This window comes from Capricornis sumatraensis, chromosome 10 (genome assembly GCF_032405125.1).
Source record: "Capricornis sumatraensis isolate serow.1 chromosome 10, serow.2, whole genome shotgun sequence".
Taxonomy (NCBI): Eukaryota; Metazoa; Chordata; class Mammalia; order Artiodactyla; family Bovidae; genus Capricornis; species Capricornis sumatraensis.
In genome coordinates this window covers 98982595-98999621 of record NC_091078.1, presented here as the reverse complement: position 1 = coordinate 98999621, position 17027 = coordinate 98982595, and the positions used below count along the sequence as shown (strand labels likewise).

General features: G+C 52.5%; 1 protein-coding gene across 4 annotated transcripts in view; it reads right to left on the bottom strand.

Moving 5' to 3' along the window:
* Positions 1-15516, bottom strand: part of SLC6A20 (solute carrier family 6 member 20) — a 45797-nt gene extending 30281 nt beyond the window's left edge. For 2 of the 4 annotated variants that reach the window (XM_068982544.1, XM_068982547.1), the window contains exons 1-2: positions 15272-15392; positions 1580-1720 (exon numbers count right to left, since the gene is read on the bottom strand). In XM_068982544.1, coding sequence (XP_068838645.1) covers positions 1580-1720; positions 15272-15392 — 262 coding nt within the window. Of the gene's footprint in view, positions 1-1579; positions 1721-15271; positions 15403-15448 lie in introns of those variants that run through there. The other 2 variants (XM_068982545.1, XM_068982548.1) reach the window with 2 other exon arrangements.
* Positions 15517-17027: the final 1511 nt, after the last annotated feature.

Below are 17027 nucleotides of genomic sequence, written 5' to 3'. Positions count from 1 at the left end.
CCTGAGGAGCACGCGGAGCCAGGACCCGCCGCAGGGCCCGCTCTGCCTGGCAGGGCCGCCGTGGGGCCTGGCACCGCGAGCGCTAAGGGTCGGTCCGCCCCCTGCTGCCCTCCCCGCCTCCTCGGCCGTGAAGCCGGGGGCGCTACAGCTGCGTTGTGCAGCGCGACCTCAGGCCCACTTCGCAGACGGGGAGCCAACACACAGCGCCTGTCCGAGGCCGCCGCTACCAAGCGGTGGAGCTGGGATTCGCGCCTCGCGTCACCGACGCCAGACGCCACCCACAGCTGCCCGCTCCTTGGCCTGCCTACAGCGGGGTCACCGGCGCCACACCCTGCTCGGTGGTGGCGGGGGCGGCCTGGGAGCGGTGTCAGGCGAGGAGGGGACGGGGGCTGCCCTGCGCCGGCCGGGCCTGCGGGGAACCAGCCGGGCTGCCAGGGGACCCGGAGCAGAGCGTGGGGGTCTGGAGAGCCAGTCCGCGCCTCCGGGCCCGGGCCCCGCTCCGCGACCTCTCCTCGGGTCTCCCCTACCCCACCCCGCCTGGCAGAGCTGGCTGGTAAACATTCACCAGCATCCCCGGCTGGCAGCCACAGCTGGTGTTTTTCCTATTAGGCCGCAAACGCTGCCTTGGAGAAGCCCTCTGTGATTGACAGCTCGGGCCGATCGTAAAACCACACACCTCTGTGTTAAAAATTAACAGCCGTTCAAGACGAGGGGGCAGTTCCGCTTGGATGTGTGAGGCCTCTGGACACGCTTCTTCTGCACCTGAGATGAAGTTACGTGCCAGTTCACACGCGTCCTGTTCCTGAAACTTTCCTGTGTTTTCCTGTTCCCCTTTCTGCCTGTGTGTGTGTGGGTGTGGGTGTGGGAGAGGTGAGCAGAACAGACCGTGGCCACTGCTGGCCAAAGTTCGTCCTGCTCCCAGGGGAGCCTGGCACACGAGGGCCGCGCTGGGCGGGCGAAGATCCCACGAGGGCGCCCCAGACACTGGCTCAAAGTAACTCAGGAGGCCGGAGGGAAGGCAGTGCCCCTCTTGCTACTCACTGGGCCCCTACTTCCATGCACCGGAGATATTAACAGCACCCCACAAGCCCTCTGGTGTGATGATGATTAGTGAGCTCACACCCACACAGGCCAGCGCCTAGCAGGGAGCAGGTGCCCGCTGATTGGAGGGAGACGTCAGTACTTAGCAGGAGCCGCTGTATGGTCCTGCAACGGCTGGTGGAAGGGCCCAGACAAGGGGTCACAGCTCTTGTCTTGGGCAGCTCTTTCTCGTGTGTGTGCAGCCGTTCAGTCACGCCTGACTCTGAGACCCTCTGGACGGTAGCCGGCCAGGCTCCTCTGTCCATGTGACTTTTCAGGCAAGAACACTGGCAAGCCACAAGTAGCGTGAGTTAAATCACTCAGTGGTGTCCGAGTCTTGGCGAATATCCGAGTGGGCTGCCACTTTCTCCTCCAGCGGGTATTTTCCACCCAGGGATGGAACCCATGTCTCCTGAGTTGGCAGGCAGATTCTTCACTGGGGAGTCACCGGGAAGCCCTACTTCCCTGTTCCAGAGGGGACGGAGGGGTGCCCACTTACCGACGCCGCTGAGGTAGGGGCTGACGGTCCTCCAGGCCCCGATGCTGCCCTGGCGCATGCGCTGCCCCACTGCCAGCTCCAGGTACAGCAGCGGCATGCCCTCCACGACCAGCATGATGACGTAGGGCACCAGGAAGCTCCCTGCGGGGGGCAGAGACGAAGCCGGGCGTCACCCGGGGCTCCCCCCGGGGACCCACACACACCCTCCCTCTCTCCCCCCCATTCTACTCGCCGCTTCCTTCCCCTGACTTTCCGTTCGTCCATCCACGTTTGAACACAGTTTAAAATGTGTTCTGTTTGCTTCTGGCTGTGCTGGGTCTTCGTCGCTGCGTGCGGGCTGTCTCTGGTTGCAGCGAGTGGGGGCTACTCTGCAGCTGCAGTGAGCGGGCTTCATAGCTGTGGCTCCCGGGGCTCTAGAGCTCAGGTTCAGCAGTCACGGTACAGGGGCTTCGTGCCCTGTGGCATGTGGGGTCTTCCTGGACCAGGGATCGAACCCGCGTCTCCTGCACTGGATTCTTTACCAGAGACCCAGCAGGGAAGCCCCATCCATCCATTCCTGCATTTCCCCTTTGCCCCAGAATCCACCCTCCCACCTGTGCACTCGTCTGTCCTTCCATCCACCCATCCTTCTATCCTTTTACTTTTCGACTCACCATTCCACCCATGGGCCACATGCAGCCACATCAGTCCTTAACGCTTCTAAATACTTCCATCCTGCGTGGTAAACTGCCCCTGTCCCAAGACCCTTGAGCGCCTTCAGTGCCTCGGCTGCCCCCACCCCTCTGCCAGAAACCCCCGTTCCATTTCTACTAAAGCAGCTAATGGCAGGTCAGAGCCCGGGCCGCTCAGTGGTTGACTGTTCTGCACATCGCCCCTTGATCCGGCCAGACAGCCACCCACCTCCACGTACTTCCCTTGGGCTTGTCACAGGCCCGCATGGTGCCCCACAGCGGGTGTCACCCTAAACAGGTGTCTCACTGAACACTTCCTCTGGGCCAGGCCCCGAGCCAAGTGTGCAGAGGATGGGGGAACAGCAGCCCCGCTTCCTGCCCACGAGCGGCCACCCGAGCAGAAGAATTTCCGTGGCCTCATGCTTGTTGAGAGCCACAGGTACTCCGCAGGGCCTATGTCTTCAGAGACGCAGCCGGGGCTTGATAGGCATGCGTGGAGACAAGGGCTCCCCAACAGACAGAACCCAGGCCGCCGCCTCCCTCGAAGGAGCACTTCTGTTGTATGTATGTCCGTTTTATACAGTGGCCCTCAGCCTACATTTTCACTTTAATAACAGGTTACCAAGTGGCTCAGTGGTAAAGAAACGTCTGCAGTGCAGGAGATGCAGGTTCTATCCCTGGGTCGGGTGATCCCCTGGAGACGGAAATGGCAACCCACCCCAGAATTCTTGCCTGGGAAATCCCATGGACAGAGGAGCCCGGTGGGCTACAGTCCACGGGGTCGCACAGAGTCAGGCTCGACTGAGCGACTGCAGCCCGCCGCTATGACGAGAGCGATGTGAACCACAGGTTCCCAAGCAGCCATCTGCAGACAAGGACCCCTGGTGACGGTGGGGAGCAGGGTGAGTGAACAGAGCCAAGAAAGGACCCCCACCCGCAGACTCATGGAAAGAGGCTGGCGGCCTGCTGGGGGCGCCCAGCCCAGCTGCCCCAGTTTCTGCTGTTGGTCCCGTCTCCTCCTCCTCCACACGCCCTCAGACACCTCTCCCCCAGCTCCTGGCTCCTTGGCAGTGGACCTGAAGAAACGTTCACTGGGAGAGGAGGGCAGGACTTCTGATTAAAAGAAAACCCTGACCCTACAGCTGCAGGGATTAAGGGCTGCTTACAGAAGGAACTGGCTCTGGAAGGATTAAGGTAAACAGAATCCATATGTTCATCGACACATCGAATATTCACAAAAATGCTCCCTTGGGGACTGGCCTGGTGGTTCAGTGGTTAAGAACCTGCCTTCCAATGCAGAGTCCTCGGGTTCACTCCCTGGTCAGGGAACTAGGATTCCCACATGCCGCGGGGCAACTAAGCCTGTGGGCCACAAGAACAAGATTCTGCATCCCGCAACACAAGATGCCACGTGCAGCAACCAAGGCCCAACACAGCCAAATAGATTTCTTTTTAAAGCCTCCACTGTATGCACGTGCTGTCCTGTAGCCCACGCGTCTCCCCCGATAGGGTCTCATGAGCACTCTCCAGACCACACCACGGACATTCCACTAGGAGAGCATGCCCACAATTCCTCATCGGTCCCTGGGCACTTAGGCTGTTGCCGGTCTTCTGCCATCGCAAGCAAAGCCTGGTCCGTGCGTTTATCTCCTCGGGATAGAAATCCCAGAAGGAGGTGGCTGGCACCAAGGCCACGCAGAGCCCCCGCCCACCCCTGCCCGACCCTCTCACCTCGGAAAGGTGCAAGCGTGTGCTCACCAGAGCAGGCCCCACACCAGCAGGGCGCTGCATACCCAGCTCCAAACTCCCTGCTCACATCAGGGAGACAGCGAATCCCCCGCCTCGTTCCTGGACTTTGCCAGGCCCTCGCCTGGCTTCAGCATCTCACCCGGCTCCTCTCGACAGCAAGGAGTCTGAGAGGCCATGGGGGGCTCCTGCCCAACAGACACCATCCTTACAGGCTGTGCTGATACAGCCTGCCTGGAGCAACCTTCAGTGGTTGTAAGAAAAGCTTCATTTCACCCAAGATGTTAAACAATAACCACGCGAGGCCTGGCAAGGTCCACAGAACGTTGTTCTCTTTCACAGGGCCTGTCTGATGGTCCACTGCCCGTGGGAAGGTTGGAAATTCAAGGCCTGGTGCCCAGATGGGGATATGAGGGCTCTTCAGCCCTGCCCTTCAGTGGGTTTTACTACCCCCTCCCACCACCCAACCATCCAACAGACACACAATCCCAGTGGATCTGGTCTACAATCACTCTCTCAACAAATGATGCTGGAACAATTGAACATCCATATGCAGAAAAAGTGAACCTCAACCCATATCTCACAGTTTATATACCGCTCACCCCCCCAAAAAAAGGCCCTTGAAATGGATCACTGACCAGAGGGACAACCGAAAACTATAAAACTTCTAGAATAAACACAAGAGAAAGTCTTTCTGACCTTGGGTTAGGCCTAGATTTCTTAGATACAACATCAGAAAAGCTTTTTGTGAAAGAAAATATTGATAAATGTTGATAAGATATTGGGCTGCCAGCGTGAGGAACTCTACCCATGGCAAAGGTCATGAGGAAGGAGGCTTGGCATACGCAAAGGCATGTCAAGCCTCAGGAAACCCCGTTCCTGAGCATCTAATCCCAAAACCAGAGTCTGTTTTATGCTCTCACCTACACCTCTGACTTTACGGGGGGCTCTCCCGCATAACCGTTTCTCTCGGAGAAGGAGTAAACCTGCAGCTCCAAGGCAATAAAAATTCCTGGGCGTGACAGGAGTGTTTCAGCTTATGGACTCCTCTGAAGGTTATCTAGCCCGCCTGTATAGGTTCATTCCAGCCACATGTGATTGTTTACAGCCTCCCAACCTGAGAGGCACGAGATGTTTTAGACTTACTAAAGGCAAATTCTTTTGGGGAATTAGAAATTATTAGTATAGTGGGATGGTTAGGAATCATATTGCTGAAGGGTTTTTCATTTGTTGTGTCAATAATTGCTGCTAATTCCCTGCTCTGGGTGGGACAAGGATGTCTCAGGTCAAACCTCTCTGCTGACAGACTAGCTTGTGTGACAGGATTATCCATACTCCTGCCACATGATTGTTTACTACCTCTTAACCATAAACAGCACAGAGAGTTTTGGAGTATTTGGAGAGTCTTAATTAGCATAGGGCTTTTTCTTCTTGTTGAGTCAATGATTGCCGCCAGGCCTCCATATCCTTAGGCACTTGGGAATATATTAATCAATGTATCTGGAATATAGAAAAGGAAATACAGTAGTTTTTGATGTTAGCAATACTAGACTTTTTGAGTTAATGGATTTTCTCTTTTGTAATAGATCACTGTGCTTTGTTATAAATCACTGTGTCCTTGCTATGTAAGAATGTAACTTTATCATATCTTAAGACTAAATAGATCTTAAGGGGAGCATTGGTGAAAGGATTTTCATTTGTTGGGCTGATGTTTGCTGCTAAATCTCCATGTTCCCTACCCTTATAATGAATATAACTAACATATAGGAGAAATAAGTATTAACCTTAAAGCATATAGGAGAAATAAGTATTAACCTTTAAGACTAATCATGTTAACCTTGGGTTAAATAAATTCCTTTCTTGATTGTAACTCACTACACCCTCACCCTATAGGAATGTAACTTTATTTGGAGGGCGGTGCTTGGTTTAAGAAAAAACACCCTTGGAAAAAATCAGTTTTTTGGTTATCAGAAAGAAAGGATCATAAAATGTCAGCAGGTCTCACTCATGGCCAGAAGATGATGTAATATCCCTAAGACCTTTTTTTATACATTTATGTGAAGCACCTGATTTTGATAAAGGTCAGGACTGCTGACCCCCGCATGACTCTGTATTCATCCCTATGTGTAACAAAAGGTATATAAGCTAACCCCAAAATAAAGACATCGGATCAGTTTCCGGAAAGACTGATTCCCCCATGTCGCTTCTTTCTTGCTCCTGTTTTTCTGGCTGAATTCCCATCTGGAGCATGGATGCTATTCCACGTAATCCAAGTTATTCAGCCTCTTTTTCTCCACTAATCTTCCTACTGCACTATCCATTTCTAATCTCTCTATATCTGTGATTAAATATGTATTTTTCCAAAGACGCCAACTCCGTCCCCACCTTCGAATCACCCTGGATCCACCGGGGCTGGACCCCGGCACCCCATTTTAAAACTGCGCTTCATGAAAGAAGTCTGGAAACCAAACAGACCAGCTAGGAACTGGGAGAAAGCATCAGGGAAACACATCTGACAAAGACATCCATGTTTCTTTATATCCAGAATAGATATTAATAAAAACTCAGAAATGAGAAAACACCACATTCGAAAATGTACAAAAATGAACAGACATTTCACTGAAGAAAATCCATAAATGGTGTCCATTAGGAGAATGCATTATCTGACCCTCCACGAGATGACAGCATACACCTAACAGAATGCCTACAACAGAAAATGCTGACGACACCAAGTGCTGAGGAGGATGTGCAAATTCCCATACATCACTGCTGCTGCTGCTAAGTCGCTTCAGTCATGTCCGACTCTGTGTGACCCCACAGACGGCAGCCCACCAGGCTCCCCTGTCCCTGGGATTCTCCAGGCAAGAACACTGGAGTGGGTTGCCATTTCATTCTCCAATGCATCAAAGTGAAAAGTGAAAGTGAAGTCGCTCAGCCGTGTCTGACTCTTAGCGACCCCATGGACTGCAGCCCACCAGGCTCCTTCGCCCATTGGATTTTCCAGGCAAGGGTACTGGAGTGGGGTGCCATTGCATACATCACTAGTGGGATTGTAAGATGGTCCAGCCACTCTAGAAAGCAGCTTGGCAGTTGCTTCTGAAGTTAAGCACACGTGAACTATATGACCCAGAAATCCCACTCCTGGGTATTGACTCCTGAGAAATGAAGACTTGCATTCACACAAAAACCTACACACTGACATTTACAGTGTCTGTATCCACAGCTGTTATAAACTAGAAACAATCTAACTGTCCTTCAGTGAGTGCATGGATAAATAAACCCTGGTATATCTACATAAGGAAATGGTACTCAGCAAATTAAAAAAAAAAAAAAGCTCTCCCAAGCAGCAACATGGGAGAATCTCAAAAGCATTATGCTAAGTGAAAGATACCAGATTCAAAAGACGCGACATACTGTGAGATTCCATTCACAGGACATTCTGAAACAGGCAAAACTATAGGGAAAAAGAGCTGTGGCTTCGGGGGTTGGCTGGAGTGAGGAGGGGCTGACTACACGGGGCATGATTGTGGTGCTGGTAACACAGCTGCCTGCTTTGGTCGAAATTCATGTAACTGTACACCAAAATATGCTAATTTTTCTGCATGCAAAAAAATCTCAATAAAAGAATTTTGTTTTGTGATCAGTTTGAGAACAAGTCCACTCACCAAACCCTCTTCCAACTGGACTATTCCTCAAACTCCTTTTATATAAGAATTCTGACTCAGGCTCTGTATGAGGAGAGCCTGGCATCAGAGAGAGGCTGACAGAGGCCTGAGACTGGACAGCCTGCTCCCCTGCATGTCAATAGGGCAAAAGTGGGGGAGACTAACCTCCCCACACACGCGCGCGCGCTCTAGGCCGCTCCTGCAGAGACGCAGAGTCTATTTCCACTCGTGGGTCTGGGCGGGCCCTGGGACTCAGCTTGTCCACTAGAATGTGGGGAAGGGGGCACCATGATGGTCACAGAGCCTCCAGACCTCAAGATGCCTTCCAGCTCCAGCCTCATCCTTTTGGAGCCCAGCCCTGAGGCCACCCGGCACAGGCCACCTGGGGATGCGGGGCCACACGGAGAAGAGCCAAGGGGTCCAGCTGCCAACACGTGGGGGGCCTTCCAGCCCAGCTGACCCACCAGCAAATGTAGCCGTGTGAGCCAGGCCTGATGAGACGTAGAGAAGTGCCCAGCCACCGACAGAAGTGTGAGGCAAATCGTGTTAGCTGTGACTTTTTACTCGGACAAAGTTAAACAAACAGGTTGACACGTCTCCAGTTACAATGAAATGACCATTTACTTCACTGGACAGGCAGAGCTGCTGGAGGCAAACTTGTGGAGAGCGTAGTATAGCGCCCAGGCTTTTGAACTCTGAGTTACTCCCCTTTGACGGAATCCAGTGCCACTTCCAAAAAAGTGGCACTTCATTTTGCCTTTTCTTTCTTCTGTTGTTCCCTGTTGAACCCTTTTAGGAAGCAGCATCTACCAACTGAGAAGGGTTCATTCCAAACGCACGAATGTTTGCAACTTTCTCCTGCTGTAAGGTATTCCCTAACACCCGCCAAAAAAAGGTCAAGTTTACCGTTCTTATATTTTCAGGGGCCTCAGGATCTGTATTGGTATAGTGTCTGTAGGCCTGATAAATCTTTTCCAAAAATTCAGAAGGGTCTTCACATGGTTTTTGCTGAATTGCTTGAATTTTGTTCAGACTCTCTTGCTTTGGGTCCGCTTTTCAAAGCCCGGCTAGGACGTACTGATAAGCGACATTTGAATAAGAGCGGGCCTCCCTCGTTGAGACCCAATTTGGTTCAGCTGTGATACTGCCAAGTGGGCTCAGGTGTAGGAGAGCCTCCTTGTAAGGGGGTCACGATCCTTCCAAATAAACTCGTCCGAGAAACCCAGCCAGCAGGTGGTTGACACTGAGGCCCCCAGGAGGTGACGGGGTAAGGCAAGCTGCCCTGTGCCAGGAGTGGCTTCTGGCCCCAGTTGGTGCCCTGTCGGGTCTTAGAGGGTGATACCAGACCAGGTCCCGGTGTCCCAGTGCTCACACGGGGTTTTCTGGTTGATCCCTTGAAGGAGGGGCCATCCTGGGCTCAGCTGGAGGAGTTAAGGTTTGGAGCGACCTGTCCTCACTCTCCTTACCTTCTTTTTCTTATTTTCTCTGATGTAACAGCACAAACGCCTGCATGCAGAGAGTGTCAGCGTTTCCTCCCATTCTTCACAGAAGAGCCACCCTAAGACCTACATAGCAGTGGACTGTCTCTAACTACAAAAGGGTGCCTTCTCCTTGGCACCAAACAACCAGGCTGAATGCTGGGCTGGGGCGCTTGGTGATTTCAGGAACCAAGAGGAACCTTTCTCTTATCCCTGGGATAAGAGGAGGTTTTTGTTTTTTTCTTTTCTATTACTCTCCTCCATGCGACATCATTAAGGGTGTTAAATATCATCAATTTGATTTGGCTGTAAGTGGAGGAACAGGGCCAAACAAAATGAAACAAAAAACCCCAAAGACAATCAGAAAATCTTAAATAAACCCTCCAGTTTGGTCTCGGGGTTTTACATATGCCAACAACACAGGAGGCCACAAGCAACGTCACTGACACAGCAAGGGTGGCAGTACCCGGCGCGCAGGGCCCCCGGGTTCCCCCACCTAAGCTCCTTGAGGGGGAGATCCTAACAGGTACCGTGGCCACTCGGGGGTACAGTAAACCGGCCTCAGCTTCCACTCACAGCTGTGATCAGATCACTCATCCAAAACACGCCTCGGAAAGCTTTCTTTAGGGATAGCTGAAACATTTCCCATTTTTAAAGACCGAAAGTCAAGACAAAATACAGACGGCCCATCTAAATGCTAACATCCGAGGAAGCAGGTGGTCCTGGGGTAAAGAACCCGCCTGCCGATGCAGGGGACATGGGTTCCATCCCTGGTCCGAGGAGAGCCCACGTGCCCTAGAGCCCAGGCTCGCAACGAGGATGCACCGCAGCCGAAAATCAATCTGCACCAAAGAACAGAAAGCAAAGAGGCAAACGAGCCAGGCAGAAGTCCAGCAGCTCTTTCCTCTCTCCAACAGAGCAGCCCACTCACATACATGACAACTTGCCTTATTTTGAAGGAAAAGCCCCACACCCAAAGGAAATACAGTTTCCGGCTGTACACACCAGAGTGATTTACCTTACTATATGAAGTCCATCGGATCCCACATATCAATTCCTAGCTCCAAACGCCAAGCGCTGGAGAAGCCAGTACTGCTTTGGAGAATTCTGAAGCCCAGGTGCGCAGGACAAGCGGTCCCGAGGGCTGCTAGGGCCTTACTCAGACACTCCCCCACGCAAAATCTGTTACTCACTCCAAGTTTGCACTGCTGACTGCATGACGGGCCAATTAATGGAAACATGAGTTGCGGGGGCAAGGAATAGCGACTCTGGTTGGAAAGCTAGTGGACTGAGAAGATACCGGACTCAAAGCCCAGAGTAAATCAGGCTCTTTTATAGTAAGGGGGAGGGAGTAAAGCCAAGCATTTCCTGCTTCCGGTCAGCCTGGTTGTGGGGCAGGGCGGCAAGAGCAATGCAGCCAATTCACTCGTGGGCCTGATCAGGATGTTTCTGAGCTGTGAGTGCTCAGACGCTAGGTCGTGCCCGACTCTTTGCGACTCCACGGATCATAGCCTGCCAGGCTCCTCTGTCCAGGGGATGCTCCAGGCAGGACTACTGGAGTGGGTTGCCATTTCCTCCTCCAGGGGATCTTCCTGACCCAGGGATCGAACCCACGTCTCCTGGGTCTCCTTTTGCATTGGCAGGTGGATTTTTTACCACTGAGCCACCTGGACAGTCCTTCCTGTGAGCTAAACAAAGCTATTTTAGCTTGATGCTTCTTACCCTGGGAGCCAGGGTTCCCAGAAATGGCTCATTATGTATAATTCAAGCTTAAGGCAACATCCCTTTAGTGATTAACTTGTGCTAGAATACAAACGTTCTTCCCTATTTGGGGCCCAGCCTAACCCCAAGCTAACTCTGCTGGCATCTCTGTGCAGTCCCCTGTGTCCACCCTCCAGGTGCCCAGCACGTGTTAGGAGCCCAAGAGCTTGATTGCTACTGGGACTGAATCCAGAATCCCCAGGATGAGCCACAGATGTGTTCTCTCAAGGGACCGCCCGGCCACATTTCCTGACGCCTGGGACCCAGCATCTCAAGCTTACTTGCCAAATTGTGCTTGACACTTTACAGCCTCTGAAACTCAGGATTCTGCTCCGTCCAGGAGCACTGCAGAAACATCAAGAGCCAGAGGCTGAGCACACACGCACGCGCACACACGCACGCACACGCACGCACACGCACCCATGCACCCACAGGACAGGGGAGCAGTGGTCGTGCTGTCCGCCTGTCCATCCGTGGACTGACCCGCTGTGGCTCAGTCCCAGGCTGGGTGCTGCCCAGAGGGCCGTGGCTCCAGGCGTGCCGGGGCCCGCTCACACCAGCTGTCAAGAGTTGCATGTCTCCTCAAACCCCACACTACACTGGACACCACACTTGCCATCTGACGCAGCCATCGTGCGAGTGTGTTTACATCGCACACCAGCAAACACTATGAATTAAGTCCTGCTCGTCCTTCCAAAGCCAGCACCGCATGAATGGAGCCCCTCTCCTGGCTCCCAGCAGCTAGTGCCCTGGTGGGGTGGGATTCCTCTAAAGTGTGGTCCACGGACCAGCAGCATCCACCGGCATCACCTAGGAGCTTGTCAGAAATGCAGCTTGCCCTCTCCCCCAGGCCTCCATAGCAGAATCTCTAGGGGTGGGGCCAGTAGTTCAAGACGCTTCGGTGGGCAAATCTGAGATGCAAAGGTCTAAGTACCAGGGAGGAGCAGGAGGGGCTTTGAGGAAAAGTCCCATTCTCCTACTGCCAAGTCAGGTGTCCCCTAACTGGCCCCCTTGTAAGGGGTAAATATCATATAGGGAAAATATAGGGGAAAAAATAATCCGCCTTTCCATTAGCCACATAACTGGATATTCCTCCATGATCTGAGCACGCACAGTCGCGTCCGACTCTGCAAGCCCAGGGACTGTAGCCCGCCAGGCTCCTCTGTCCATGGGATTCTCCAGGCAAGAGTCCTGCAGTGGACTTGCCATGCCCTCCTCCAGGGGGTCTTCCCCACCCAGGGATTGAGCCCGTGGGTCCTGTGTCTCCTGTTCTACCCGCTGAGCCGTCGAGGAAGAGAAAATTTATATAAAAGTCAACCGTGGGTGCACTCATTTTCCACACATTAGGATGCAACACGTTTGTATCCTGACTTCTTCCCGAACACCACGGCCTTAGACTTTGGCACAGCCGCCAAGGCCTGCTGGCCTCGCCGAGCGCAGACTGCGAGCAGCCCCTTCCGCTGCCTTTCCTCTGCTCTGGGCCCGGGCTCTGTAAGCACCTGGCCTGTAATCTTCAGAATTAACATTCCTTGTGCCCCCCGGCCCGCAGAGCAGGCAGGAAACCAGCCTCCCTGGCCACGGGCAGAGCCTGACGGAGAGGAGCGGGACCCTAATCCTTTTTATTCCGGGGAGTGTTTGGGCATGGCCTGGCTCTGCGGTTTATAAACAAGCTCTTTGTTGGCTGGAGGGTGAGGGGTAGGGGTGGTGGAAGCCAGGGCTCTGTGCGGAGGGAAGTTAGACACCCCACTAGAGCTTTTCATGATGTGGTTGGTTAGCGGTCAGGTACAGGATGGGAGTGTAAACACACGTCACTGACTGTAGGTGACATCACTGGGCAGTGAAAGGCTCGCGAAAGCCCCCCACTCCCCCGCCTCCCAAACTCGGCAGCTTTTCCTCACAGATCAGCCTTCTTCATTCAACAGACATTGACTGGGCGCCTCCTTTGACCCCACCACTTCACAGAGACGGGACAGAAACTCTAGAACAGAGTGCAGTCCTTCAGACCCAGTGCTGGGAGTGCCCCAGGCTAGCGTCCAGGTGGAAGAGTAGCTTGAGCAAAGTGTGCAGGCAGAGTGAGTGTTCAGTAAACCAAGAGCCTCCTCCAGAAACTGGAGGGCGTGCTGGAAGATGAGGTGAGAACAGGGGTAGGTGTTGGGTGGCCACATGCTCAGTGAGACAGGATAAACTCTTTAGTTAGTCCTTGATCTGCAGACACATGACTGAGAGGATGCCACGCACCTAAGTACAGCTGTCCACCCTAGATCCATCCATTCATCCATCCACTCGCCCACCCCCTAATCCATCCTCTCTCCAGTATCCATTCTCTGCTCAACCATCACCCATCCATCTACCTGTCCACCTATCAGCTTAAGTGGACTCTGTACCAGGTACAAGATCTCTTCCTTCTTTTCCTGGGTCTTGAAGGTCTTACCATCTCCCCGGCAACTTATATGTACCGTTGACCCTTAAACAACCCTGATTTAACGGCATGAATCCACTTATATGCACACTTTTTTCAATAGTAAATCCAATAATACTATATAATCCCCATTTGGCTGAACCGTGGATCTAGAGGAAATATGGATACAAAGAGCCAGCTGTAAGTTATATCGGGATTTTCCACAGCATGGAGGATGGGTACCTTCACCCCCATGTTGTTCCAGGGTCAATTATATTCTACCTGAGAACTACCCCTCCCTACCAGTGTCAACCTGCAGACTATTCAGGTGATGGTGTTGTTAGAAACAAGGGATTGAATAGCCCTGTGGCAGTACGGCTCACTTGACCTGATGTTTGGGAAACGTGTAGCCAGGATAAAGGTATTGCGGGTAGGTGCGCTGAATACAGAATGATGTGGGAATCTCATGCTGACAGTTCTTTCAAAAGTCAATTCTCAAGCTGTTTACAGCATATGAGAACACATGTACCTCACATAATTACGATATATAATATATATGCCTTTCAAATGTAAAAGGAGTCAGAGGATGAAGAATGCACTATTTTAAAAAACCTGTACAACCTTTTGTCAAGTTTTTTTTTCTTTTTTTAGAGCTGGGAGTTGGGGGTGAGAGTGACGGAGCAGTGTTTTAGCCTTATTCTTCTTAAATGGCTTAAATTTGGTAAATACTTTGACCTAACATCTTTCATTGTCCTTTATTGTGAAAAAAAAAACAGCTCATGCTGATTATAGAAGACACCACACACACACACACACACAGTAAAAGGTCAGCAAAAACCACCCGGAGATATCTATTGTTTTATTCTCTTGGGTAGGTTTTTGCTCATTCCCTTTTTTCTGCATTGTTTCAAACATAATTAAGAGCACCCATTTTATACAGATTCGAATCTGACTTCCCTCCCTCTGTTTAATGTATGACGTGAAAAAATACTCAAATACTTTTTTTGAAAACACCATCTTAATGACTTCCAAGAGCACCGTGCGTGGCGTGCAGGTCCCATAACTCAGGGAAGCAGTCCCCTTTAATTGAGGGCTTAGGAAGTCTCCGTCTTGCTCTTATTTAAAGACAGACGGAGGCCATCCTTCTGGGGTCTGCCTTCTCTCAGAACTATTTTACTTAGGTAAAGTTCTGGAAATGGGATAATTCACAAACTTTTTTAGTGCTGAGACTTCAACCTCTATTGCCACCTTGCCTCCTCCGAGGTCCCTTGGCGGGCCCTAGAAGGTGTCTCCAGCTCCCTGCAAGGCGGGGGAGGCTGTGTGGGTGTGCTCCTGTCTAGTGCAAGCACTGGGATGCCCTGCAATGTGAGGACAATTTGGCAAAAAACGAACTAAACTGAAATAGAGTGATTAGCCTTCCTGCCTACTGTGGTTCCAAACCCAAATTAATCTTGTGATTAAAAAGTTTAAAAAAAAAAACCAATTAGCTCAAGATCATTTTATCCTGAGTTTCAAGTCATGCTGCCAGGAATATGCTTCGGATCTGAAAGTTGTATAACGAGTTTCTGTTAAACAACACAATTTCCTGCTCACTTTTTACACTTAAACGTAAGGTTTACACACTAGCAGTCAGATCATCGCCACTTCTCCGGAGGGAGGAAAAGAGTGTCCCTGACGGCTCCTGCTGCTCCAAGCGCCGCAGCCTGACCGACCGGGGTGGCAGGGGGTGCTGGGGGGCGCTTGGCCCCCCCAGAGGGCTCGGGAGGGCGCTCTGGAAAAGGGCTCCAGCTGTGGACTGGGATGTCCTAGGTCCAGTTCCGGGCTCCGTGATTCTGGGCAAATCGCTTCGCTCTCTGAGCCTCAGTTTCCTGGCACGCAACACGGGACCAAGCCCAGCGCGCCCCGGGCCCCCGGCTCGGCAGGGGCGCGCGCCGGTCTGGCGGGGTGGGCGCAGCCCGGGCGCCGGCACTCACCTCCGCCGTACATCTGGCACAGGTAGGGGAAGCGCCACACGTTGCCCAGGCCCACGGCGTACGAGATGCAGGCGAACACGAACTGCAGCGGGGTGGCCCACAGCGGCCGCGTTTTCTCCATGGCCCCCGGGCTCGGCGCGCGGCGCGGCGGGTGCGCGGCCGCCAGGAGCGCCGTACCGCCCGGCTCGGCCAGGGGATGGCCCCACGCCTCTGCCTCTCGCCCGCTTTTTAATTGCTAATCTCATTAACGGCGCGCCCATCGGAGGGGCGAGGCTAGTAAATGGGTGACGGCGAGCCCCACCCCGCAGCCGGGCCGCCGCGGCCGGGAAGGCGCCCGAGATTGCGCGGTCCCGGGAGGCGCCGCGGCCCCTCCGGTTCCACGTGGGGGCTGGTGTGTCGGCTGCGAGCTCCGCGGGGGGGGGGGGGTGTCATTTACAGTGTGGCCACCTGTGTGCTACTCTTGGTCTGGGGATGGGCCTGTGAACGACGCAGATATCCCCCAGCCCTACTGGAGCTGACACTCTGGTAAAGGGAATTGCTTCAATGGACTGGACGAAAGAGCCCATTTTCCACCAGTTTTTACCCCCAGAAAAGATAACTCCATGTGGTTTATCTTACTCCGTATTTTAGACAGAGAGACACAAGGAGGGCAACTAAGGCAAAGCAAAGGGGTCAGCAGTTACGGGGGGTAGGCTGGGGTGGTCAAGGAGGGCTTCCCAGAGGAGGGGGCTTACATTTGTTCAGAGACCAGGAAAAAGTGAGGGGCTCCCCCACTTCCCCAGCGGACCGGGAGTGACGCACGCAGCCATCTGCTTCCGTCTACAGGCAGGTTGTGTGTGCCTACTGTGTGCAGGGCCAGGAGTATGGCTCGGTAGGGAGAGATGGGGCCGAACCAGGTTTCCGGACAACCGCTGTGGGATATTTTACTCCGGGGGCCAGACATTCCGATTCACTAGCCTCAGGTCTGGACCTAAGAAGCCTCCTGTTTCTATCAGTCTCTCAAGGTGACTGGGTTTAAGGAGGTCCCTAGCAACGACTAAGTGGGGTGCTTTGGAATAATGGACGATCTGGCTTTGAATCTCAGTTCTGATTCAAAGCCTCTGACATGGCTCTGACCTTGAACAAGGCATTTAACCTCTCTGAGCCTCTGTTTCCTTATCTATAGTGCGGACAAATATATTCCCCTTTCCATGGGTTCATGTGAGAATTAACAATCTAGCTTATTATCTGGCACATACTAAGTGCTCAGTAAAGAAGCCAGTATTATAGGCTGAATAAATGAATGGGTAATACACTAAGTAATAATTACATACTTTGAACAGTCCACTTGGTATATAGTAACAGTTTAAAAAATACTTGAGAAGTAAAATTAAAAAAACGAAAAGCAGTGTTGCCAGTGGAAATCTTATGTGATGCCAAAAGGAAATCACCACTGTGCCTCAGTCTCAGGGTAGACTTGCCCCTGGCTGGTGGCAGAAAAGAAAGTGGGGTGTCGTGAGGAAGGTAGGGGCTCCTTAGACATACTACCTGTCCTCAACCTTCCTACCTCCAAAAACCAAAGCAGAACAAATTCTCAATGCAACAGGGAGACGATTTTGACTTCTAGACTTCATATTCTAGATAGCTGGGTTTGGTTGTTGTTGTTTTTAACCCCTGGCCCTCCTTGCCCAAGGAACCCACCCCCCTGGTTTCTATCCCATGGTTCAGTTTCAGCTGCTTTGATCTTTACAAAACTGAACTTTTGCAATGTGTGCTG